The sequence below is a fragment of the Canis lupus genome, chromosome 25 (assembly GCF_003254725.2).
Source record: "Canis lupus dingo isolate Sandy chromosome 25, ASM325472v2, whole genome shotgun sequence".
NCBI classification, from domain to species: domain Eukaryota; kingdom Metazoa; phylum Chordata; class Mammalia; order Carnivora; family Canidae; genus Canis; species Canis lupus.
The window spans coordinates 13,842,015-13,868,562 of record NC_064267.1 but is presented as its reverse complement, the minus strand read 5'-3'; the positions used below and the strand labels follow the sequence as shown (position 1 = coordinate 13,868,562).

Genomic DNA, 26,548 nt, shown 5'->3' with positions numbered 1-26,548 from the left:
AACGTGGAGTGTGTGCTAGGATCTCGACCTTTGTTCTAAAGGGAGGGGGAAGCCAGCACAGGGTTCTAAGCAGATGGTGGCTGAATCTAACTCTGGTTTATGTCAGCCATGTTTTAACAGATGATCTTGCCCTTTTGTCTGTAGCCCACGGCTCCATGCATACAGGAGTTCCTCACCCTTCTGGCTGTGTGCCACACGGTCGTCCCTGAGAAGGATGGAGATAACATCATCTACCAGGCCTCCTCCCCAGGTGAGGGCTCTGGGCTGCGTGTGCCCTGCTGTCCCCTTCTCTGGAGACTTGGATGTTTGCAGTTACTTGTCAGGTGTGCTGGGGAGGCATGCCCCACAAAGACCCCACTGTTTACCTTTGGCCTCATACAGTTTCCAAATGATAAACCCACAGAAAGGTGATGATGAGCCCTCCTGACTCTGTAACACTGGGACCACAGGAGGAGACCCCAGGCCAGCTTGCATCTCCTAGCAGAAGACACTGTTCTAGACAAAACTCTCAGGGGAGGGTGGACTGGCTTCTTTGTTCACTCAGAGAAGATGTTTAGTCAGCAAGTCATGGGAATGTTACTGATATTCCTTAGGGAGAACTTGACCCCAACCGAGAATAGTAGGTATGCCATCACTCTTGTCCAGATGACTTAGTTTTAGGTCCTGTCTTCCCACCTAACAGAGGTGCTGCCCTCAGGACCCTGGTGGTGGGAGTGAGTGAGTGCCTCCTAAATCCTGAATCCTTACCATTGTGCATTTAGGCCAGGCCACTCCAGCTGCTGATCTGGTTGATTTGAAAATAATAATAATACATGCTCAACAGGATTCTACTGTTACCTGTGATTAGTTAATGCTTCATCAACTCTATTGACAGATGAAGCTGCTTTGGTGAAGGGAGCTAGGAAGCTGGGCTTTGTCTTCACAGCCAGAACACCGTACTCCGTCATCATAGAAGCCGTAAGTGACAAGCCTGGGCACCTCTTGATGTGGTACATCACCTGCCTTTTGAAGACTTCTGTGTTTGAAATAGCGTGTCCGATGTAAATACAATAGCCATATTTCTGTGTTTGTTTGTTTTTTTTTTCCTGTGGGAAACCAGATCCATTGCAAAGCTGCAGGTATCACATGATTATATCAGCTTATTCATGTTGTGTTTGTGTTGCAGGCAGTTTTCTCTCTCTCTCAGAGATGCTTCTCCATGAGGCTTTCATATGCTGGTGTGACTTGTAGTAAAGGGCCTAGCAAGCCTGCTCTTTGTTCTGTAACAGGACATGGGAATAACCACATGGCCCACTTGTCTTGAGGGCAGGATCTGCAGCTCTGTCTTTGCAGCCTTAGCACCTGGAGCACTTGCTCAGTGAAGCCCTCAATGCTTTGGCTTCAGTGTCCCCAGCTGGGGGAGAGGTGAGGTGGCACTGAAGATCTTTGTTATCTGTAGGAGTTTTTCTTTTCCCTAAGGTCAAAGGGTTTATTTATCTTATAATTGATTTTTGAGTTTCCCTGCTCAGGAAGCCTGAGAGAGAAATGTGGTGATTGGAAAAAATGTAAATCAAGAATAACATCCAGTAAGAACCACTGAGGTGGGAAGTGGGGGAAATTGCTGGGTTAGGACTGGCAAGGTGTTGGCGTGTTTCGTGCTGGCCAGTTAGAGGGGCTGCATTTTGCTATAGGATGGGTTGATGAGGGCCTGGAGGCTGTTACTGCCTTCCCTCACTCCTGCCTTCCTCTACCTCTCAATTTGGGGAGGATTCATGGATTTTAACAGTTTTTTTACGTTCATGCATCCTTGTGTCTCTAGGCCTTGGTGATGCATTTGAAATTCACTTCTAACTTATGTAAAAGTTGTTACTGTTTCTGACTCGGCACAGTGCTCCATTTTTCTTGTACGTATTTGCAAAACCTGGAAAATATCAGGCCTTATACAGTGTGCCCATTTCTTGGCACTTTCAGGTTCTTGTCTTCTGGAGAACAAAAATCAAATCATAATTGTTTTTACTTGATTTTAAAGTGAAAGAAAGTAACTGAGCATCGAATCTCCCTCTCAGAAGCTTTTCACAAATGAAGTCTTTACCCCCCTTCAGTATGAGGAGACTCATTAACATTTGCTCTGGGATTTTCTGTTGTATGGGTGCTACTGTTTTCTCTGCATTGCAGTGATAGGGACTGGGGGTGGGTGTGGACTGACAGGCCACAGGAGAGTCCGAGATGAGGAGAACATGGCTGTTTCTGCTTTGCTCACAGTACCAGACAAATATGGAGAGCTAGGGAGAGAGCCCACTGGTGTCATTATGGCAGTAAATGCTGACAAAAAGCGAATTGGCATCCCTTTTTGTCATTTTATTAACTTATTAAGGCCATGTTTCTGGGAGTAAATAAGACTACCTGACTAGTTAAGGTTCATAATAATAACTTTAAAATCCTATTTAATCATTAATACCAGAGTATCCTCAAACTATGCATTCTTGAGTTGGTTACCAGCTGTTTACACGGTGTGGCCCTCTTGGTCATCCTAATGGCTGAGTCTGTGGGCTGCATGTGGTTGCCTGGTGGTTGATGGGATGGCAAAGAGGGGTTGGCTCCTGGCAGTCACAGCACTCGTGCCCATTTGTGGGGTGTCAGTGGGCACATTTCTGAATGAGCGTCTGACCAAGTTGAGCCAGGCTGAGGAGAAAGAACTGATGATTGCAGAAAGAGAGGAACAGAAGCCTATGAAGATTGGATGAGGTGGTTCCCTGAGTGTATTTCAGGATGTGAGGAGAAGGGGTGGGGAGTTGTTGACAGAGCAGTAATGGTGACCTGGTGCCGCTGGGTGTCAGTAGTGCACTTGGTAATTTGCGTGTTGCTTCATTCATTACTTCTCTCAAACCCACGGGACAGGGCTACCACCATTCATAAGGAAGGCACATGCTTAGTGGCAGATACAGAATTCGAACTCATATGGAACTCCAAAGCCCATATTCTTTCCACGGTGATGTACTGGGGAAATAGAGAGCAGATTTGATCAAGGAGTTTGAAAATGATACTACACACATAGTCTGGAACCTAATGGAAAAATTGAGGATGATGAGGTTCCAACTTTGAAGAACCTGATGTAACATTAGATTAATTGCCCTAGAATCTTATGCAGATCCATCATCTTTATTTCTAAATCCAAAATCCAAGAAGCTTTGAATTCTAAAAATTTCCCCCCCATATTTGGGGAATTAGGCTTTTTGCAGCAAAATGTAAATGACATGAGGCCGTTTGTGGTCTTAGGAATCTCAGTGTTGCCCCAGACCCCTCTGGATAATTATGGCACATGATGTATGCATATATTTTTATAAAATGTGTAAAATTTGGAATTTAGAAGCATGACCTGTCCCAAGGTTTCAGGTGGACCTGTGTAGCTTGTGTCCTGAGTTTTCCTGTCCTGGAAGGGACTGTGTCAGCCAGCTGTTGTGACGGTCTGGAGAAAAATGAGAAGCTTCTACCAGAAGGGGGAGCTATGACCCCACAGACTGGCTTGTGGGAAAACCATACCTGTTACAAAGGCCTTTGCAGAGGGAAAGAAGATGCAGAGAGAATGAGGTGGAGAGGGAGAGCAGGAGAGAGAATATATGTGTATATATTGGATAGGGAGAGAGTTATATACATGTATCATATACAGAGAAAGAAAGTGCTGGAAGGAGAGGGGGGCAGGGAGATGTATGTATAGAGAGGTTTATGACTGGGGAAACTGTTGTTTTGAGATTTTAATCCTTTGCACCTCAGGTAAGAGCCTGCTTTTCTTCCTTTAGATGGGACAGGAACAGACATTTGGAATCCTTAACGTCCTGGAATTTTCTAGGTATGTTTCTCTTTTGTGCACTTGAAATAAAATACTTCCATATATATTTAACAATGTCATCACCGTGTTTGCAAGATTGTATAATATGGTTAAATATAGTACCTAAGTATTCAATTTAGTAAATATATCTCCACAAGCCATTTCCTCTCTGGAATTTGTGACTTTCATTAAAGAAAGTAAAGTAGGTCATCTTTCTTTTTTCTTTCTTCTTTCTTTCTTTCTTTCTTTCTTTCTTTCTTTCTTTCTTTCTTTCTTTCTTTCTTTCTCTTTTTCTTTTTCTTCCTTCCTCCCTCCCTCCCTCCCTCCCTCTTTTCTTTCTTTCTTTCTTTCTTTCTTTCTTTCTTTCTTTCTTTCTTTCTTTCTTTTTCTTTCTTCTTTCTTTCTTTCTTTCGAAACGTTCCGCATCCATATCCTCCCTTTCCTTAGGTTTCCAGACCCTCTGACATCAGCAGCTACAGACACGTCTGCATAGTTTGGAGTATGTGATGAGGGCCTTATTTCTGTTGTTTTTTCCCATGTCCCATGAGGTTGTGCTCGTGCTCCATTTGAGCGCTCTCATGCCAGGCCTGGGAAACTGACCAGCAGAGGCCGATAAGATCAGTCCATCCCATCAGAGGCTTTGTCCAAGTTGGGCAGTTCTCCTGTATATATTCAAGCTTGTTCTCCCCCAATGTGGTTTATTTAAGGCCCAGGAATATTTGTTGGATTATTTGTTTCCCTTGTCATCAAAAAAATCTTAATGTTTTGTTTCTTTCCTTCTTATCATTGAACTGTCAATACTAGAGCAAGGTTCTGTTGCTACCTCAAAGGCATGTTTCCCCTTGATTAAAATCGGTTTTTCCAATAACCATTGTTAAACAATTCACACATTATTTTTGCCATCTGCTTTATAAACTATCTGAAAAAGATCAACTTTTAACCCTCTTGTGGGAAATGCTTTCCAGCCCTAGTCATTGGTTGTAGGACTGAAAACTTGAAGCTTTGGTGGGTCAAGAGCCCTTGAGGATGGGTGTTGAGATGGAAAACATGATGGTTGATAACAGTAGTGGTTCCTGTAGGGGAGTAGGGCCACTGTCCCTGTGTGTATAGGTAAGGGACATTCTAGACATTTTTCCAGACTTGTGCTCCATCTCTTGTTGATGTCCTGATGACTGTGCTGTTATGTGGCTGTGGCAGCTGGGACCAGCAGTTATTACAGGGAGAAGGAGGTAGATGAAAACAGGTGAATCCAGGTAAAAACATGAGGATGTATTAAAAACTTCTGGGAGAATATGAGGAAGTAGAAAGGTCATTGGTAGTTATAGCTGTGGTTCTACTTCTTTTTAGTTAACTCCACTTTTTCCAGATGCAACCTCATGCTGACAGCACTCCTTCACAGTACTTAGTGGCAGCCTTGCTTTATAGATTCAGGAACTGAGATGCCAGGTGAACAACTGTGTTTGAGAGTACCTGGCTACTAGCTAGCTGAGGGAGGAATTCAAAGCCAGGCCAGACAGAGTGCTATGGGTTAGGATGTGGGAATTTATACAAAGCTGGAGAGAGAATCGTTCAGTCTTGGGAGCGAAGAGTCCATTGGAAATCCTGTGACTGGGGTGGTTGGTCTGGGTCCCACTGTGGTTGGGATGTGTCTCAGGGGGATGAAACGTCTGCAAAAGGCAGGGACAGGATGTAGAGGAGGAGTGTGGTGTGTGTCCTGGTGTGCTGGAAGCCTGCAGATGAATGGGAGGGTAAGTGGGTGGGGGTTGAGGCCAGGCTGAAGAGGTGAGTGGAGGCCAGCAAGAGTTGGAATCTGTAGGCAGTGGGGAGCCATCGAAGGCTCCATGAGTGAGCATGGGTCACAATGAAAGAAGAGTGCAGGAGTGTCCGTGTTGGAGTAGGGAGGGCAGTAATAAGGCACACCTCGGCGCTGAATCAGGAGTGTTCTATGCATTTCTAATTTTTTTTCTACTCCAGTTAAAAGAAGACACAAGGGACTTTTGAACTAAGTGGATTTATATTGAAGCTTCCACTCCACTACTTACTGGGCAGATTACTAACATTTTGAGCTGTAAAATAATACCTGTATAGAGTATTATCAGAAGTAAATTAGATGTGCATAGTAAATGGTCACATTTTCCGTTTCTGCTCTTCTGCTATAAATAACCATACTAGCAAGTTTTCATGGCAGGGAAAAAAATAGGTTTATGTCCATTATATAGAAATAAAAAGAGTAGTAGATATACACTTAAAGTTCAACTTTGAAGGAAAAGGTAAGGAAAATGGAGTTTTGCCATTTTTAGGATGGCCAGATCATCTTTAGATTTGTCTGGTGCTTAATCATAGGGCATGGGTCCTATAATACAGACCAATGACAACTATTCTCTCTCTCTCTCTGTCTCTCTCTCTCTCTTTTCTTTTTAACCCTTACAGTGACAGAAAAAGAATGTCTGTAATTGTTCGAACTCCTTCAGGCCAACTTCGACTCTATTGTAAGGGAGCTGTAAGTACCAGCTCAGTGTTTATTGTAAGGGGGCTGTAAGTACCAGCTCACATAGCAGGACACCCCTGTTGGCTACTTTGTTTATCTGCTACTTCTCCTGACCGCTGTCCTCATTACGCCCTGAGACTTTGCCCAAAGTTGAAAGACTCTTTCAGATTGGCCATAAAATTGACCTGAAGTAAAAGCCCATTGAAGGGTAGTAGTAGTGGTGTTCAGGCCAGTGTAGCGACGATGGCCCATGAAAAGCTTGCTTTTAGCCAATAGTTGGTTTCAGAAATAGCAGTTTTCTGTGTTGTGAGAAATCCTTGGGTCATGACTTCTGATTCTAGTTTCATCACCAGTGTGTTATGACTTTGGAAAGATAGAATAATTCATATTGACCTGTGATAATCTTCAAGTACTTTGAGATTTTACGTATATGTGTGTGTACATGCGTGTGTGTGTGTGTGTGTGTGTGTTCTCTAGCAGCTCTTCTTAGTTGTGGTTTGGTTTTTCATCCTGAGCTGTGTTCCTTAGCTGAATTGTGTTCAGTGGCTAGTGGGTTGTGTACTCCCTGGTTATGAGCTCCTGCAGTGTCAGGAAGCAAGAGTATATTTGAGCAATTTAGAATGTGCATGTTACTCTTCCCATTTCTGCATAAAGATGTTATAAACATAGGCATGTATTATGCAAATTTAGGTAAATGTAGGCACCATTATGTCCCCGATAATTCTCTTGACACTTAAGGTTCTCCCCAAAAAGTTTTTGTTTGGATACATCCCTATCCAGTTTGTTTTCCAAAACTCGACTGAGTCTGGTCAAGGCTATATTTCTACTTGCCCACTCAAGTATTCTCATGCACACTGTATAAGCTCCATTAAAACAAAGCTAGGTTTAGAATACTGACTGGAAGGCTTACTTAAGGGATTGCCAGTCACAATGTTTCTCTATTTTATAGGATAATGTCATTTTTGACAGACTTTCAAAAGACTCAAAATACATGGAGGAAACACTGTGCCACCTGGAATATTTTGCCACAGAAGGTAAGTGAAATTTGGAAATGTTTTTCCATCGAAATTGTACTTTCACGTGTTTGTAGCTGATGCTTGGGGTGAGTAGTCATGTTCTGAATGGATATGTCCCTTTTTTGCAGTACTTGGTTTGCTTCGTAGGAGTATACTTTTCTAGTGCCCCCCCCATGCTCTATGACAGTGACAAGATGTGCACCAGAGTCTACACTCAGCTACCTATATGTGACTCTGCTAACTCTTCATCAGAAGTATGAAAGGAACGGGCAGCCCAGCTCACGATGGGTAGAATCACTTTGTAGTTATTCCTGTTCTCAGAAAACTCATGTGCTTATTTCCCTGTCCTCCTCATGTTATCCTTATGACACTGGCTTATCCATGACTTGAGGAAACAATAATTCATTGAGCCCATAGAGAACAGGAAGGGAGTTCTGTGAAAGGCCTCAAATAACACTGATGTCAGGGTTTCCAGCAAGTGAATATGATGAAAGCTGGAGCCTTGCCTAAGTGCTGACGGCCGCTTTCTCAACTTCGTGCGGTCCTGCGGCTATGTGCGTGTGTGTGTGCATGTGTGTGTGCGTGCACATGTATATATGCTTGAAAGCCTGGATCTTTCACATAATGGCACACTGAGCTTTTATTACTGTCTTGAAATGTACCTCCTGCCTCCTCTACTTGCTGCTACCTGCCCACTGCATGTAAGGGTGCATGTGAATAAGGCTTATGCCCAGCTCCTGTACTTCTCTGCTGTGGGGAATTCACTCTGTGGCTTCTCACATACTCTCAAATTTATGCACGAGGGGCTTTATAACAAAATGAAGTAGAGCTCTTTTCAACTCCCTTTTTAGATGTGTGAAAGTTGAATTAGAGTGACCTAAAAAAGCAGATAGTTTCTTCAATTTTTTTGAGCATGCTGGTATAAAATGGAGCCTCATGATGTCACCTAAGAGGGAAAGTATACTGCTTGCTTCCATTGCTGGATACACTGTGGCTGTTTTTGCAGGCTTGAGGACCCTCTGTGTAGCTTACGCCGACCTCTCTGAGCATGAGTATGAAGAGTGGCTGAAAGTCTATCAAGAAGCCAGCACCATATTGAAAGACAGAGCTCAACGGTTGGAAGAGTGCTATGAGATCATAGAGAAGGTAATTACATGCGATACAGTCATTGCATGCCCAGTGAGGGGCTCCGTCAAGGACTGAACAAAGTCTTTGGACAGGAATCATTTTGCCATATGGCCACACTCCCTTTTCCTGTGCAGATCTTAACCATTGGCTTTTAATGATGTCTTTCTTGCTTTAAGAAACACTTAGTTTTTATGGGCTACCTGAGAGGTCGAAGCACCTTTAGCTAAGCGTTAATGGTGTCTTAAGAAGTATCAGGTCAAAAACAGTGTCAGTGACTTTCAGGGCTTACCTCAGGTTAGGCTTAATGAGATTGCTCACCCTATTGAGTTACAGGAGCCTTCAGAATGTGTAGGCTGGTTGGACATTGTTCGTTCTAAGCATTTTCACACTTACTCTAATAATAGCCACCTTTGCCATAGCTACTCCACATTGCTTACTTTGAATTTCCTTGTTGTTGCTGCTCTTTGCAGTTTATCCCAAGGCATTAGGTAGCTTTCTAGGTATCAGATTCCCTCAAATCTGGCAGCTGGATTTTACCTTTTCCTGTTTCATATCAGCAACCACTGGCCCATTCATCTTCCTTCCAGTTTCTAGAACTCTGAAGTCATTAGCTTTTCTTATTCCTTGTGTTTTTTAAAATTACTCTTGACCTTTTTTATACTACATTTTTAAGTTTTATATTTACTTGTTTGTCACTTTAATGGAATTTGGTAGGAGTAGAGCTGGATTCAAGTGTTCGTTTGCTCCACTTCACTGGAAATAACCAAAATTACTTTTAGAATCAGAAAACGATTGCTTAGGTGATGGTCCCGTGCGGCACCAAGCCTGTGGTGGCTGCTCGGGAGGTACTCTTTACCCACAGTTGGGAAATCAAGCGATGGTGCCCTATCAGAGGAGGACTCGGGAGGTAGGTGAGTGCTTAACAGCCCTCTGTGCAGGGGCTCTGCAACCTGTCAGAGCAGCAGGCAAGGTCAGGGCTGCTGATGCATCTCCATATCCTTGTGAATCCACACCCATCCTCGCTGTGAACTGGCCCTCCATGGGCCTGGAAGAAGTGTAACAGGGGCCACATTTGATGGCTCTTCAATCTTAAGATAATTTGATATTTTCTTCTCTGCTGTTAAATTGTTAGCATCACCTGTCTCTTAGGCTTGTATTGTCAGATAAGTATTATCATCTAGAATCAGTTTTTCTCCTGTGTCAACCAGAATATAATATGTATGTTACTCATTAGTGGAGTGAGAGGGAAGGGCTTACCTACTATGAATGTCCTTGGGATGACTGGCCCATAGTCTTTACTGCTAGGTGATTTCTCTTCTAACATGCCCAGGGACCAAGAAATACATGATGAATGCTGGGTTGCCTATGTGTCTCGAGTGGTTCTAACATTGCAAATAGTTTTGAAATGCCACACATGAAGTTATCAGCAATTAATCAGCAAATTAATTATCTGCAAACAAAGTATTAATATAGAAGAAATAAGAGAACTGTTAGAATATTTTGACTGCCTTTTGGCATCAGTTTTGTCATTCATGTTGCTCTTAAGTATGGACCAGTCATTAATTGAAGTTCTTTTTCTATCTAGAATTTACTGTTACTTGGAGCCACAGCCATAGAAGATCGCCTTCAGGCAGGTGTTCCAGAAACCATAGCAACGCTGTTGAAGGCAGAAATTAAAATCTGGGTGTTGACAGGAGATAAACAAGAAACTGCAATTAATATAGGTAATTAATTTTAAAATTTCCTGATGCTGGTTTCATATTGTTTTGAAAACATCTTTAAAAGTGCCTAAGGTTTCCTCAAATGCATTGACAGATGATGTTTTAAGGCCAAGAAAAGTTTACCTAAATCAAATGAAGATGTTTTAGTGAGCATTATCTGCCTGTAACATTAAAACTATTGTATCTCCCTGAAATGTATTAAACAAATTTATTTATATAGGATACAGAATTCAAGATTTGATGAGTTTTTCTTACCGCTTTCTTCACAAAATTCTAGTCTGAGACTGAGATCATGTTTTTGCTAAGTGTAATATGCATTATAATTTTAAATAATTATAAGCACTTGAATTATTTTACCAGCTAATGGGTCTTCCAAGAATGTTGTATCTTTCCTTCCCTTCCCTGTCTGGATTGGTAACCTCTTTGCTTGCTAAACATCACAGAAATGAGAATTGAAGAAAGGGAATTTTAAGACCAGATAACTTCATTGATGTTAAAGAGGCACATTTTCAGCGTGAAAGGAGTTGAAATGACTAATTTGAAAAGATCTCATTTTTGTTATTTAAGTTACTCAAAAGTTATCTGGTACTTCTAGCACCATCATGGCATGACAAGCCCTGGTGCATATGTGATAAAATGAGTATGTAAGGACCCTACCCTCTGAAGTGAATTTTTTTGTTGTTTGTTTAGTAGACAAGAGTCATTTAGTCATTTCTTCGCAAGGTTGGGCTCATGCAGTTGGGCTCCCATACAACCAAAATTAAAGTCATAGGCAAGTGTTATGTGATTCATAAACAGTCTCTGAAGCTTCAGGTACAGACTTTGTCTATTGATTTGTATTGTCTTTCAAATGCATGTTTCTGGACAAAAGTCCATGTTTCTGTGCAGATCCCTCACTACTACTAGAAAATAAAAACCCAGAGTGTGTAGCCTTTTGGTGATGTCAGTGATGTTTTGTAAAATGAAGGTGAACACCTGCTTTTTGTATAATGGCCCCCTCTCTATGTATATATGTTGTCTCTTCAGGTATGATTTCCCATATAAATTTGGGCTAAAACACCTGCTACTGATATGTGGCTCCTGTTGTTCATATAGGGTACATAAAGTTGGCCGCTGCCCTGAAATGCTGGAAATTTAGGGGAGTGCTTTCTGCTTTCTGAGAACAATATCAAAGAAGTGAGTAATGCCTTGAGTTAAAATTGCACTGTAATGATAAGATCTGGAAAACAGAGCTTGAGTGTTCCTGCTGGACTAACCTTTTTATGCATCTAGCCCCAGATGCCTTCCTTAAGTGCTTTCTTGTGTTTGTTGTAAGAAGCAAATGTGAGGGGCGCCTGGGTGGCTCAGTTGGTTAAGCGGCTGCCTTCGGCTCAGGTCATGATCTCAAAGTCCTTGGATCGAGCCCTGCATTAAGCAGCCTGTGCAGCAGAGAGCTATTTCTCCCTCTGCCTCTCACCCTGTTCTTGCCCCTCTACCAAATAAATTGTTTAAAAATCTTTTTAAAAAAAAGGCGAATGTGAGTGCACTGGCATTGTACTAGCTGGAAAAAGGCCACTGTCTGTCTCATGACCTCTCTGCCCTGGGGCAGCACACACATCCCTTTTCTTGTTTGTTCTTTTTGTCATACCTGAGTGTATCAGAGTCTGGAGGAGTTTGGAATGGACACAAATGAAAGCAAATGAATTCATGGGTTTATAATTCATAAAGGAAAGCTTGACTCGAATGCCATAAGGCTTCTCTGAGCCTTACAAGATAATTGATACCCAACCAAAGACTTTGTAAAAATAATGGTTATATTATTCTGTACTTTTTTTTCAAAGAGAGTATAGCAACATTTGTAGTTTGAGTACTGGAAGCATTCATGGCCATTGGATATTTTAAAATTGAGCTTTCTTAGCAAATACTCTGTGCAAGACCACAAGAAGTTGATGCTTCCTGCTTATATATAATAATATAAAGCTTTATATTATATAAATATAATAAAGCTGATGACTTTGCTGAAGTCTTGTATTCTGAAGGCTTTTTTCTACTCCCATTTTTTTTCTAGTGTATCAGGATTCAGACATATCTTTGGTGTTACTAAGTATGCAGCCAACAGCCAGGGAACTGATATTCTTTGAAAGAGCTTTGCCTGAATTACTTTTTCCCTTTGTATTCAGAATTCATTGGTAATCCTGGGCAGTGTCGAGGAATTAAATGTCATTTTCTGATTTAGGATATCTGTTGAGCCTGCAAATGATGCCGAAGGCTCAGCAAAGTGTAGACATCCAGACGTTGTGTTAGACTTGTCCATGCCAGACCACAGGTGACAGCTATAAGCAGCATGAGGTCATGCTCCAGATACAGTATGGATTGTATGCCTGTTTACTAATCATGTTCCCATATCCTGGGTAATATGAGCCATTATTGATCTGTCTTCCATAATACTGGATATTCTGTACATTGTAGTGCATTCTATCTGCAGTTTTGAGCACTCAGAAGATACTTGGGAGAAAGATCAAGTGTCTGGCAGTTCTACTTCTCCATGAAAGGAGGACAAGAGAGCAAATTCATGGGATGTCTGCTGAGTGCCAGCACTCTGCTAGGAGTGCCTTCTGAATTCCATCTTCAGTCTACATACGAATGGTCTTACAGCTCAAGGGGGGAAATTCAGTGTTTATGAAGGTTATATTCTATTTAATGACCAAGTTGGTATGAGGTCTCAGGACTCTTCACTTCTGCTGCAGGGCTCATTTTAAACAGAATCACATGGCTTTCATATAACTGTTCTCTGAAATTTGAAGACTGGGAGACAATGGTCTTGTGTTTCAGCCCTTCCAGGATGCACATTGTTATCATATGTCAACGTCCCTGAGATAGAAATGTCTTATGACTGTTGACTCTTACAACTCAATCACATTTTCTTAGTGTATGTATAGTAAGAGTTCACCTTTAGAGGTGACAGTATGTTTGTTGTTTGGGGTTGTTGACTGTCTTCAGCATTGCATTTATCTATCACAGTTTAAGAGACATTTATAAAATGTAACTTTTAGTTGTAGCTTGGAAATATTTAGTCAAATTAAGTTCCAGGGTATTTGTGTGTCTCTTAGGAGCCAATGAATACTATGTAGACAGTCCTCTTGCCTGTGGGGTTTAGGTAGTTTGGAACTGGCATGATGCCAGAATCCTGCTGTGCTGGGCTTGAATGTATGCTAACTAGCTGTGTTTCAAGGAGTTGGCAATTTTCTTTTTTAGCTTAAAAATTTGGCATCCGTTAGTCTAAAGTGAAATTTCAGATGTAGCCTTTGTGAATCGTGTCATTTCCTTATTACCACTGAATAAAACATCTATTAAATAGGTATACAATAGATGTGAAGTCTATGGAATCTCTAATTTTTTTCTAATGGATGTAGGATGAATGAGAACAAAATCCTAGTGTGTATTTCATTTTGAAGTCATTAAGTAGGAAAGAGCTTTTATTATAAACCATTTCTAAATTGTTGTTACTCATTTAATACTTTTAAACCACATCTTACAGTCTTAGAAGTTTAATTTTTTAAAAAGTGAATAAATATGGTGCCTGCTCCTCCTATTATTGCCTGTAGCTTGCCTTGCCCACTGAAAGGAAGACAATTCTGTTTTCAGTGAAGCTGGGACATTGGTGGTGGTCTCAATCTGAGTGTTGCTTTTCACAAAAAAGTCAGCCCCGTTATTTCTTGATTACCTGCAGCTGGGGCATTGTTGCCAGATGCTGTACTCTAGGCTCAGGGAACTCACATTCCCTAATTGGGGCAGGAATTAATTCTGAGACAAAGCAGAGAGTCAAGTAGATGAGACAGTACTAATTGTGCAGGATAGATATTAAGTATGACTAGTGTTAATAATAGTGAATGTTGGCTATAATGTGCCAAATACTGTGCTCAGTTCTCTCTGTCAGTTTTATATTTGATTCCTTGGAGATAGCCATCAACCCTTTTTTAAAGATAGAACTGAGGCACAGAAATACCAAGCAACTTAGCCTAGATCACAAAGACTATGAAAGTGCTGAACATCTGAGCATGTACCTGTGACAGTTGATAATCGACTTCCCAGAAGGATAAATATATGAGTCAAAAAAGACCAGGGAAGCTTCATAGATAACATAGGTTTAAAACTTGAGCCTTTAAGAATTTATTTAAAATAAAAGGCATTAAGGAGGAAATGTGATGTGATGAGCACTGGGTGTTATAGGCAACTGGTAAATTATTGAACTCTACATCTGAAACTAGTGATGTACTATGTGGTGGCTAATTTAATTTAAATTGAAAAAAAAATGAAGTAAAAAGTCTGAGCATAGAATGGGTCAGGACAGTCTAGTTTGGTGGGGGGAGAGGGTTCGTGAGGCAAGGCTGAGGACATGTGCTCTTACCTGTGATGCAGCTGTACTGAGAAGGATCTGGAGGGAAAGCTGCCTAGATATGTGGTTCTGTGGATGAGTCCTTAGCTTCCTGGCTCTCTGGATTATGGAGAACTCTGTACTGAGCCTCTTTGACCCCATCTGGAATAGATTAAGAATACCACCTTTTATTACCCATTCCTGATGTCTGGCAATGTGTTTCATACCTTTATCCTCAAATATTGATCAGACTGTCTCTGAAAATATTTAGGACCAACACACTTACTGAAGGTTTAGAACCATGCTGAAGCCTAGCAATTGGTAGCTTTTTTAAACTGACCCTAAGATACATGGTTAGTAAGGACAAACTGTTCCTAACCCTTCCAGAAATGTCTCCAAAGAAGTCTGGATTTGAGTATCTTTGACAATGTGAATTTATCTCAAAAGAGAGAGAGAATGACTGCAAGATCTGAGAGATTTGGTTTGGTGATACTTTCTAGCATGGATGATTATTTTCTTAAAACGAAGTCCTGTTCTAAGTACCATTAAGTCTGTAATGTTTTGATTGCTTTGAATATTGGTTATACTCAGGTAGTAGAAAGACTAAACACTTTTGTAGTATGCTGTTAATTTCAGCTACAGTAAAAAGTGAAATCCCAGAGGTTCTTCTCTCATTGATTTTTATGGTCGTTTTTTTAGATTGCAAGATTAAAGAACTAGACCTCAATTTACAAGTGTGGATTGACATTTCATACCTGGCTCTTCTCCAAGAGTTGATCTCATTTTATCCACAAACATTAGAAATCAAGCACACCAAACTGGGGTTGACATAATTTAATTTGCCACATTAGCTAAGTCACAATTAACTGTGTTTAACTTCCATGTTCTGTCACTGCAGGTGTTCTGTGTGATAATTCTCTAAGCAGAATCTCACTTCATTTTCCAAATTAAAAAAAAAAAAACACAAAACCTATTTCCAGAAACCTTTAGTTTTGTGTTTTTAAATTCATGGATGTGTCAGTGGTTTTATTTCTTGCCTTTCCTGCAATGACTAGAAAAATACTTAGAGTTTTTCCATAATATCTTTGTGCAGCTTCAGTTGTCAAGCAGCATTTTGCTGAAACTGAAAAATAGAAAATAAAGCAACAAGCTAGGGTTTAAAAATTATAGCTCACTTCTGCAGCTGTTGTTCAAATCTAAAACTACTGGCAAATCCTTTTGCATTAGTTATACTAAATTCGTAACAGTCTATGTTGCATGAAGTTGCTTGAGGTCTCTGGGAATATAAAGAAGGAGTAGTCCTCCCATAGTGGGATATAAGTAAAGGTGCAACATCCCCTATTGTAAATGAAAATAAAGTGTAGACCTCCCTTCTGGACCTGATCTAAGAATTGATAGGAAAAAAGAATACATTTGTAAAATTTTAATGGTAGACAAAGACTTCAATTATGTCAGTCCTATCAGGCAGAACTTTGAATGGCATTGTGGGAAAGTCTCATTTTTACTCATCATTTTTGTTAAAATATGGACTTGAACAAGTTTGAAGATGTATAGAAAATTGTTTTGTCTTTCTTCCCTTTATTTTGTCTTAGAGGTTAAACAGGCATTTGCCCATGTGGCATTATGATTTTAAATCATTCAGTTTGTTTTAGTTTTTAAGATAATGTATAGTGGTTTTAACAAGCAAAATAATCTCATTTCCTTGAGGTAACTACTGTTAACGGTCTGGACTATATCTTTATGGTATTGCTTTAAAAAATATTTGAATGAAAAACCGTAAGTTTGTGCTTAAAGACTTGTGTTCTGAGGTGATCTACAAAGTATTCTTCTGAAATGGCAGTTGTTAGTGAAGAATATACTTTGTACATTCCAAAATAAACAAATATTTATTGTCTCTCTCCTTCCTAAACAACAACAGCAAAACAAGTTTTTTCTTGGTCTTAATTTTTGTGTGTCTTGAATCTATTTGGTGCCTTTTAATAGGGTTTCCTCAGCATAGGAAAAGCCCTATTGAGTGGAATTGTCACTTAAATGCAGCAGCTCTGGGACTTGCCATTAGTTAAATGCCTGATTCCTTTTCCACTTAAATATGCCATCTGTGGGAATGGATATTTTAGCTGTTCTGTGGAGGAGGATCCAGGGTCCTACTTGCCTTGGGACAGCACTAGTTGAGCCCCTTCCTTGAGATTGTCACCCAGATAGATACTTGCTCAGAGGTTGTAATTCTCTGTGCTGATGATTCATTTCATGTTTCTGAGAATCATTAATCTTTTATCTTCAGGTGCTGAGGGGGAAAAAAAAAACCTGTGAGTGCCAGTTTTCTAGGTGGAGGGATTCTTTTCTTGCTTTTTCTCAATGATATAAATTGAGATTGGAGGTTGGTGAGAAGTGCCAGCTCTCTCAAGGGACACCGAGGGTAGCTGGAAAGAAAGAGTCCAGTCCTGACAGACATCCCAGGTCTTAGGATTTGCTGGACCTGCTCTTTTCTAGTATGCTACTTTGAGGGGGGGATCTCTCATCCTGGTCTGTGGTATCACACAGTGTCTCTAGGTATTTTGGAGTGGATTGCAAAGCCTGAGTAGGGAAGTGGTTCAGAGGAAATATGTTCACCTTCTGAGAGGAAAAGTAGAAGAGTATCTTCTTTAGCCTATAATGATAATTATTTTTAAATGTGATGGAAATTATTGATAAGAATCAGTTTTGGAATATGTACTTTTGTTCTAAAGCTTTTTTTTTTTTTAACTAAGGTTTAATTCTTGAAGTAGGGACTGCTTTGAACTTGGGTAGGAAAAGTGATTCCCTTGATGTACGTAGTATTCCTTTGAAATCTGTTGTGAGAGTTACCTACTTTTTAAACAAACAAATGAATCTTGATAGTAGGGTAGACTTGTTTATGCTGATTTGGAAGCACCATTAGATTCCATGTATCTTCCTAAAGTGTTAGCTGTTTTTAAAAGATAATTCAAAACTTACACTGATGTTATACAAGCATAAATAAAAATCCACAGAAAATTGACAAATACTTGTTTTAGCCAATAGTTATGAAGACTTCCCCAGCTAGCTCTATTCAAGCTGTCTGCAAGAATCAAAATCTACTTAAAGAACTTATATTTCCTACCCTGCCGCTTGTCCAATTCCTTTGTCTTCCCCAACAGGCTTAAAAAGGTAATAAGAAAGCTGTAAGAAGGGAGGCTGAATTTAAATAGCTATTGAGGGACGCTTGGGTGGCTCAGCAGTTGAGCACCTGCCTTTGGCCCAGGGAGTGATCCTGGAGTTCCTGGATGAAGTCCCACATTGGGCGCCCTGCATGGAGCCTGCTTCTCTCTGTGTGTCTCTGCCTCTCTCTCTTGGTCTCTCATGAATAAATAAATACAATCTTAAAAAAAAAAAAGCTATTGAAAAGTGATGAATTCAAGGAAGGAATGATAAACTAACTCACTTGTGTTGCTCTTTATTCAACTCTAGGATATTCCTGCCGGTTGGTATCACAGAATATGGCCCTTATCCTGTTGAAGGAAGATTCTTTGGATGTAAGTGGTTTTTCAAAAGTAGTGTTTGTTTTTACTGTATTAAACTCTTCGTTTATTTATTTCTATTGTAACTGATAATGAGAGTTTTTCTTTTTTAACTAAAAAACAATTATAAAACTTACTCTCTTTTGTTATTTATGAATAGTTGTCATAAATTCCTATCTTTAAATACCAAAAATAGTAAATTTGGAACACTGCTTCATGATGCTTTCCTTTGTTTATCTAGAATTGTGCATTTAAAATGTGAATGGGACCTATTTTGATTGGCTAAACGGTGATGGTTCACTCCAGAATAGGTTACTAAGGAGACTTGTGGGATTTTCTTTCTAGCACACATTTTAACAAAGGTAATACTCATGTGTCAGGTTGTTTGAATTTATATAGGAGTAGGCTACATATACACTTAATTCCCCTGACATTCCAATGCCACATGGAGGATTGAACAGCATGGTTCTCTGAGCATTTTATAGACCTGTACAGGCCCAGTCATGACCTAAAGCCTCTGATGAGACCAGGGGTGGGAACTGATTTGAGTTTAACCAGTGACCTGGGAAGTAGTTTGATATGGAGAAACCATCTGAGCAATGAGATTCCATTTGTCAGGACTTGTCACAAGGGCTTTACTTCTTGGAACCCAGGACCACCCTTCAGGCAGTATATTTAAAGCCTCTTCTAAGCGCAGATGACAGGGTTAGTGAAAGGAAAGAGATATGGTGCAGGACATTTATACTTGTAGATCTGGGAGGCCCCGAATCCAACTGTGAAGGCCAACACATGCTCTACCTCTTCAGGACTCCAAAGGCAGGAGTCAGGGGGTGAGTCTGTGTACTTTCCAAAGCACCATTGGCAAGATACTGCTCCATGGCTTGGGAGCTTCACCCTTGAATGAATCTACATAGCCTATGAGCACACCCAGAATATCTGTGCCAGGAGCTCCCTTGTTTGCTGATGATCCTCTAGTTCCAAGGCATCCACAATCTTAAATTAAGTCTCATATGGTCATAACTCAGAAGTGAGGCTATAGTTTCCTTTCATGCCAGGGGTTCTATGGAATCCAAGAGATGGACTTTGATGTTACATAGCACTCTAAGGCCATAGGTTCAAATTTGGACTTTTGGTTGACCTAGATCAAGGAGTAATTTGTGAAACCAAATAAGTTTCTTGGGATGTGCCTGGTTTCTCTTGACAACCTGTTAAGAATTCTTCTTCCTAACCAGTGTTAAACATCATCTTTTTGTATAATGACTTTCATGTACTCAGTATATGTTGAACAGAGGCACAATTTCTATGTACTTTTTTCTGTTCCATACTTACATTTTACATATTTCTAACTAGAGTCCTTTGCTTCTTTCCCCTTCCCCTCCTCCCCTTTCATTTTGTTCCCTGCACCTCATTCTTTAGTCAGGGTGAAGGCATTCCTGTTCTCAAAATATTTCATTTGGTAGGAATGGAATAAAAGCAGAATACTAGGGAAATAAATTAGGTATATAGTAGATCCTTGTGAAGCTCCCAAGTTGAGCTTTTTAGGTTGTAGAGCTCTGAGGTTGAAGCAGATGAGAGAGAAACAAAGGAAATGACCCAAGAATTAGAAACATTGGATCTAGCTTCTCTCACTTCATCTCACATATAAGTGCAAGCTCATCTCATTTACTTCACTTCTTAAAAGGATCCTAGTCCTGAGTTTCCTATCCAGTGTTTCATATTTATTGTTTCCAACTTTCTAGCTGTTTACAAGTCTGGTGTCGCAGTTACTTTTTGATGTCTAGAAGCAGAATTTGATAAACCCACTTCCTCCTCTGTCAGGTCATCTTTAATAAATACTAATTTCAAGTTTGAAGGTCTGCACCACTTGACTTTTTCTTTGCTGCTCCTGGAACTTGGCCAGTTGTCTCTGATTTTGAGAACTCTAGGGTAACAGCTGGCTCAGAAAAGAAAAGAAGAGTAGGGTGTTCTAGGGAAGAAGCAAGAGGATGGCTGGAAAAGCAGAGAAAGAAATATCATAGATGATAATTTAAATAACTGCTTTGATGCTGCTTGTCATAGATAACTGGCATTTTTTCCCCACTGGTGGTAAGATCATCTTCTTCCTTGAGGATCCTTCACTGCCTTGAGACCCAAGCAGGTGAGGAAATCACTACTGATATTCCAGCTTACCACACCCATGCAGCTGGTACTGCGGGGGTAGAATGTAGTATACTTCCCCTGGTGAAAAGGAATAGCTCTCTTTTTTCTATCTTCCAAATCTTACACAAGTGTATCTTGTTGATAGAATCCACCCTGAATCCTGTTAATAAGGGAGTCTGGGAAATGCTGTCTTTAGCTTTGCTGTCCTTGCAATATAGAGAAAAACATAGAAGAGGATGGAAAAATAGATCGTGAAAATCCGTCAGCAAACAATATTTAGTACTGGCGAATTTGTAGGCAAGAAGGGGGAGTCAGGAGTACCCAGAATGCTATGGGACCTCACTGATGTGGTTGATTTTATAAAAGGTCTTTAACATACAACAGATCCTTTACTTTGTAATGACATGTAGAGTCACCGTGAACACTTTGTGTGCCACTCAGAAGTTTGTTTCTGTTGTTCTCATGGCAAAGCACAAAACAGTTGTCAGACTTAATAGCATATAGCGGTTAAGGAAGCAGGTTCTGGAATGCCTGACTTCGTTCAAATCCTGATTGATGTCTGTGCTTAGAAAAGTCTTTGACTCACAGCAAATTCTCCTAGTAAGTCATAGTTACTATTTATTTTCTATTTTTCTTTTACAAAAACCCACTTTTCTAGTTTGGTCTCTTTTCTAGTGACAGGTGGCTCCATCGTAAGTTACCTAAAGTACGTTTACAATATGTAAGCACACATTCGTACCCACAGTATATACCCACAGGTATACTGTCATTTGCTGCTTCCAGATGAAGGTGAAATTACATTCTTTTTTTTTGGCCGAGTATGGCCAAAATATTGGTGTGTGTGTGTGTGTGTATGTACCACATCTTCTTTATCCATTTATCTGTTGATGGACACCTGGGTTGTTTCCATGTCTTGGCTATTATAAATAATGCTGCAATAAACATAGGGATGCATTTATCCTTTGAGTTAGTGTTTTTGTTTTCTTTGGGTAAATGCTTAGTAGTGGTTTTATTGAATAATATGGTATTTCAGTTTTTACTTTTTTGAGGAATCTCCATACTGTTTTGTATAGTGATTGCACCAATTTACATCACCACCAATGGTTCACGGGGGTTTGCTTTGCTCCATATCTTTACAAACACCTCTGTCTTTTTGATACTAGCTATTCTGACAGGTGTGCGGTGATATCTCCTTGTGATTTTGATGTACATTTCTCTGATGGTTAGTGATATTGAGCACCTTTTCATATGTCTGTTGACCATCTGTAAATAAGTCATAGAGATGAGAAGTCTGAGAAATAGCATAGGGGATACAGTTAATATTGTAATAATGTTGTTTAGTGACAGATGCTGACTATACTTATCATGGTGAGCTTGGAGTAACGCATAGTATTGTTGAATCAGTGTTACATACTTGAAACCAACACAACATCATATGTCAATTATACTTCAATAATTAAAAAGAAGATGAAGGTAATGTTTTAATGCACGCTATGATGATGGCTTTTTTTTTGGTAGGAAGAAAACACTTGAGAAAGATATGTTTAGAAATGCTTGCATTGCAGAAAATGTGAGTTGTATATCTTAAGCTGTGGACAAAACCGCTTCTCCAATAATTAAAGCTCCTGTGTGTTGAATGCTTCTTTGTGAGTGCCAGATGCTCAGTGTGAGTTCTCGCTCTCAAACTTCCTAGCAATTCTTAAAAGTAGTGAAACTAAAAAAAAATAAAAAATAAAAAAAAAAAGTAGTGAAACTTTCTTCTTTCTAAGGCTGGTAGTAAGATATTTTTTAAAAAATTCCTCTCCCTTTTTTCCCCCTGCCATCCCAATAATACTTATGTACTTGGTAAGATCATTTATAACTATATTTTTTCTTCAACATCTTTTTTGTGGTATACTAGAAATGTTGCATGAGCAAGTTTTTATCTGATTTAATTTAGTCATGTTAAATTAATAATTATTTTAATCCTCCAAAGGTACTTAACATTTAAAGGGCAGAGAGAGGGATGCCTGGGTGGCTCAGTGGTTGAGCATCTGCCTTCAGCACAGGACCTGATCCCGGAGTCCCCGGATCAAGTCCCACATCGGGCTCCCTGCATGGAGCCTGCTTCTCCCTCTGTCTCTCTCTGTGTCTCTCATGAATAAATAAATAAAATTTAAAAAAAATAAAGGGCAGAGAGACTGTTAAGTTTTTGAGGAATATAAATCAGGATGAAGGGAACATGAAAAGCAGAAAGAGCAGACATTACTCTGTTACATAGGTTGGTTGGTAATTCTCTCTGATAGGATGGTATTTGAGCAGAGGTGGAGGGTGGGAGCCTGGGTGCTTGTCTGGACAGGGGACTGCACATCTCCCTTTGCCTGGGATAGTTTCAGTTTATACCTGTTGTCCTGGCATATCATCATCATTCTATATCTAGGGACTAGTGTCCCAGGAAGGTGGTTCACCCAAGTTCCAAGGCTGGTGCCTTCCTACTCTCTTGAGCAGCAAGTTCAGCTGTGGAGTGTGTGAGGGAGTCAGAGAAATGGCAGGAGCTTCACCTTGTAGTTTTGTAGGTTGTTATTATGACTTGGATTTTATTCTGAATGAAATGGGTGGTCATTGGTGGAGTCCGAGCAACAGAGTGATAGGATGTGATTTACTTTTTGACAGTATCTGGCTGCTAGGATGGGTGTAGACCTAAAGGGAGGTGGAAGCAGGAACAGAGTGCCCAGTTAGCAGGCTGTTGTGCCAAGCCAGGTAGGAGGTGATGGGGAAAGTTGGATCAGAACATTGGCAGTGTTGGTGATGGGAGGTGGTGAGGTTCTGGGCATAAAGTATTTTCACAGTAAAACTGACAGGATTTGTTAATATATTGATGTTGGGATTTAAGAAGATAGGACTCTAAGGGTTTAACTCTGAGCAACTAGAAAGATAGAGTTGCCATTTCTGAGATGAAGACTGTAGGAGGAGCAAGTGTAGTTGAGGGAATCAGAAGTCTTTTCTGGGCATGTTAGGATTGCATGGTGATGAGATATTGCCAGGCAGTTGAACATACAAGTCTGGGATTCAGAGAACAGGTCCAGGATGGAAAGAGATTCTTGGGAGTAGTCAATAGTCAATGTACCATTTTAAACTCTAAGACTTGATGGGACCCTCAGTATTGATTAGAGATGGCAGAGAGGTTAAGAATTAAGCTCTGGGGTTGTAGGGAGGCCTGGGTGGCTCAGTTGGTTAAGCATCTGACTCTATTTCAGCTCAGGTTATGATCTCAGAGTGTGGGATCAAGCCCCCCATGAGGCTCCACACTCAGCGGGGAGTCTGCTTGTCCTTCTCCTTCTGCTCCTCCTCACCAATCTAATGCACTTTCTCTGTCTCTTTCAAACAAGCAAACAAATAAATACATTCATTCATTCTTTTTTTTTACATTCATTCATTCTTTTTTTAATATTTTATTTATTCATAAGAGACACAGAGAGAGGCAGAGACATAGGCAGAGGGAGAAGCAGGCTCCCCGCAAGGAGCCCGATGTGGGACTCGATCCTGGATCCCGGGATCAGGACCTGAGCCAAAGGCAGACGCTCAATGGCTGAGCCACCCAGGCATCCCACATTCATTCATTCTTAAAAAAAAAAAAAAAGGATTTAGCTCTGGGGAAGTTTATTGTGTAACAGATTAGGAGATGAGAGCCAGCAAAGGAGGCCAGACGGATGTGGCCATTGAAGTAGGAAGAGAAATAAGAGGTTGGTATCTTGGAAACCAAATATAGAATTAGGGCTTTAAAGGGATCCCTGGGTGGCTCAGTGGTTTAGCGCCTACCTTTGGCCTAGGGCGCGATCCTGGAGCCCCAGGATTGAGTCCCACGTCGGGCTCCTGGCATGGAGCCTGCCTCTCCCTCTGCCTGTGTCTCTGCCTCTCTCTCTCTCTATGTCTATCATAAATAAATAAAATCTTGGAAAAAAAAAGAATTAGGGCTTTAAGAAGGACAAACAACTGTATCAGTTGCTACTTTACAGATCCAGTGATATGAGGTCTGAGAATTTGTTACTGGATTCAGCAAGTGGAGGTCAGCAGTGACCTTTTAAGAGTTGTTTGGGGAAAAAAAAAAAAAAGAGTTGTTTGGGGGGTGTTATAGAGGTAAATGTCTGATTGGAGGGGGTTCAAAGAGTTGGGTGGAGAAGAATGGGAGAAAGAATGTATAGAGATTACTGTGAGTTTTAACGGAACTTTTGACAGAACTCTGGTTGGTATGGTGACCTCTTTCCTTATTCTGATAAGCAAGTTTATGGGTAATTTATTCTTCTATTAATCTATCATAAAATGTGATATAAAAAATAAATTATCAACAAAAAGAATATTCTTTTAACATTTTCTGTTTAAGTGAAAGTGGTGGGTATTTGTCACAAATGGTTTTGAAATAATTGATTCAATCAGAACTTTAAACCTACTTTTTTTTACAAAATAGAGTTGGTAGTACTCTTTTGTTCTACTGTAGCTATGTCAAAAATCATTCCCATCCAATGGGTTTATTTACGGTGATCCATGTCTATGCAATCCAGCCTTGATGGGAGTGAATGAGAAGGCTTTGTCCACCTCTATTGCTAATGGTATCCTTGAAAGCATCAACAGCATAGAGAACAGGAAGGCATAACCTGTCAAGGTCCCTGATGACTCTTAACTACTGCTGACTGCCTAAGTGGAGATAATCGGTAATTGCATGGTGTATCATAAAGGTATATCATGACAACTGCTTAATGATGGCATTCTTAGCCTGAGATAACAACTTTCTTTGCTGTGACAGTGCAGCCAGAGTATCATAGGAGGAAAAATTACATCAGAGGTTTAAGTCTGTCAAATTCCTCCATCAATGAAGTTGATTCTGTGTCTGGTTTCTAAGCATTGTTGTTCCATTATGAGGTAACTTAGATAGACCTGAGCATGTTTTGCTTGGAGTGACTTCCAAGGTGTATCTAAGACAGAACCTTTGATGAAGTTCACTTGATTAGTGGGAGTGTTTATCACCCTTTGTTCTGAGGCTAACTTAGATTTTATGGTAATCTAATAGTTTTAAACCTCATTTACTCCCTTTCTAGAATCAATCCATTAAATGTAGAAAAATAAATATAAACAACAACAAAAAAAATCGCTTGGAATCCCACTACCCAAAGAATTACAATTAAAAATTTGGTCAAGAGTCTAAGAACTTTTCTGAGGCAAGTAGAACATCTATTTTATTTCTGCATACACATATATTTACACCCACATAAATTTTTATTTATTTCTCTGTATAGATATATACTTATATATGTGTGTTTATATATATTGGTAGACTATATCCACATATTTGTATATTAATGTATTTATGATATTTATATTTTTGGTTCTCTTCATTCACAATGCAACATACGTGTTTCCTGATTGTTGTTGATTTTCTAAAACATGTTTTGAAATGTTAAGCATTATGGAAGAAATGGGATCTATGGCTATTTTGGTGAGATACAGAGTTAAAATAACAGATTTCTCTACTATAAGTTTATGCAATCTTTAATAAATTTATTGTACTGTAAATCTTAAAGAATTAGATATAGAATATTTTGTTAACCAAACTTATTTGAATTTCTTTTTTGTTGAGTAACTCTTGTGACAGGAACACAGATTTAAAAATGCTGCTTTTAAAAATAGGGGGTTTTCCTCTTCATTGATATAAAAATAAAAACCACATGAAAGAGAATGCTCAGAAAATAGAGAAATGTATGTTTAATTTCCAAACTTATATCAACAAATATTTGAGTGCTTTTAATAGGCCAGATTGCTGTTATTATAGACATAGTTATAAATGACAGCAGGCAAAATACAAAACTGTCAGCATCAGATTGAAGGAAATAGAAAACCCCCACAACTATTAAAGATGTGGTATCACTACTTAGAATCTTCCCTAGGAAGAGAACACCAGACAGTCTTGCAATGTTTATAGTCTAGTTTTATCAAGCATTAAAAGAAACAGTTGCAATTTTATAGAGAAATCCTCCAGATAAAGAAGATGTGGTTTATGTATACAATGGAATATTACTCAGCCATTAGAAATGACAAATACCCACCATTTGCTTCGACGTGGGTGGAACTGGAGGGTATTATGCTGAGTGAAATAAGTCAATCGGAGAAGGACAAACATTATATGGTCTCATTCATTTGGGGAATATAAAAAATAGTGAAAGGGAATAAAGGGGAAAGGAGAAAAAAATGAGTGGGAAATTTCAGAAAGGGAGACAGAACATGAAAGACTCCTAATTCTGGGAAACGAACTAGGGGTGGTGGAAGGGGAGGTGGGCGGGGGGTGGGGGTGACTGGGTGATGGGCACTGAGGTGGGCATTGACAGGATGAGCACTGGGTGTTATTCTATAT

General features: G+C 39.9%; 1 protein-coding gene across 16 annotated transcripts in view; it reads left to right on the top strand.

The window, feature by feature from the left end:
* Positions 1-26,548, top strand: part of ATP8A2 (ATPase phospholipid transporting 8A2) — a 569,987-nt gene that overhangs the window by 178,695 nt on the left and 364,744 nt on the right. For all 16 annotated transcript variants that reach the window (XM_025462677.3, XM_035717600.2, XM_025462679.3 and 13 more), the window contains 8 exons: positions 145-250; positions 875-957; positions 3,777-3,826; positions 6,236-6,305; positions 7,243-7,327; positions 8,316-8,455; positions 10,023-10,161; positions 17,978-18,042. In XM_025462677.3, the coding sequence (XP_025318462.1) occupies positions 145-250; positions 875-957; positions 3,777-3,826; positions 6,236-6,305; positions 7,243-7,327; positions 8,316-8,455; positions 10,023-10,161; positions 17,978-18,042 (738 nt within the window). The remainder of the gene's footprint in view (positions 1-144; positions 251-874; positions 958-3,776; positions 3,827-6,235; positions 6,306-7,242; positions 7,328-8,315; positions 8,456-10,022; positions 10,162-17,977; positions 18,043-26,548) is intronic.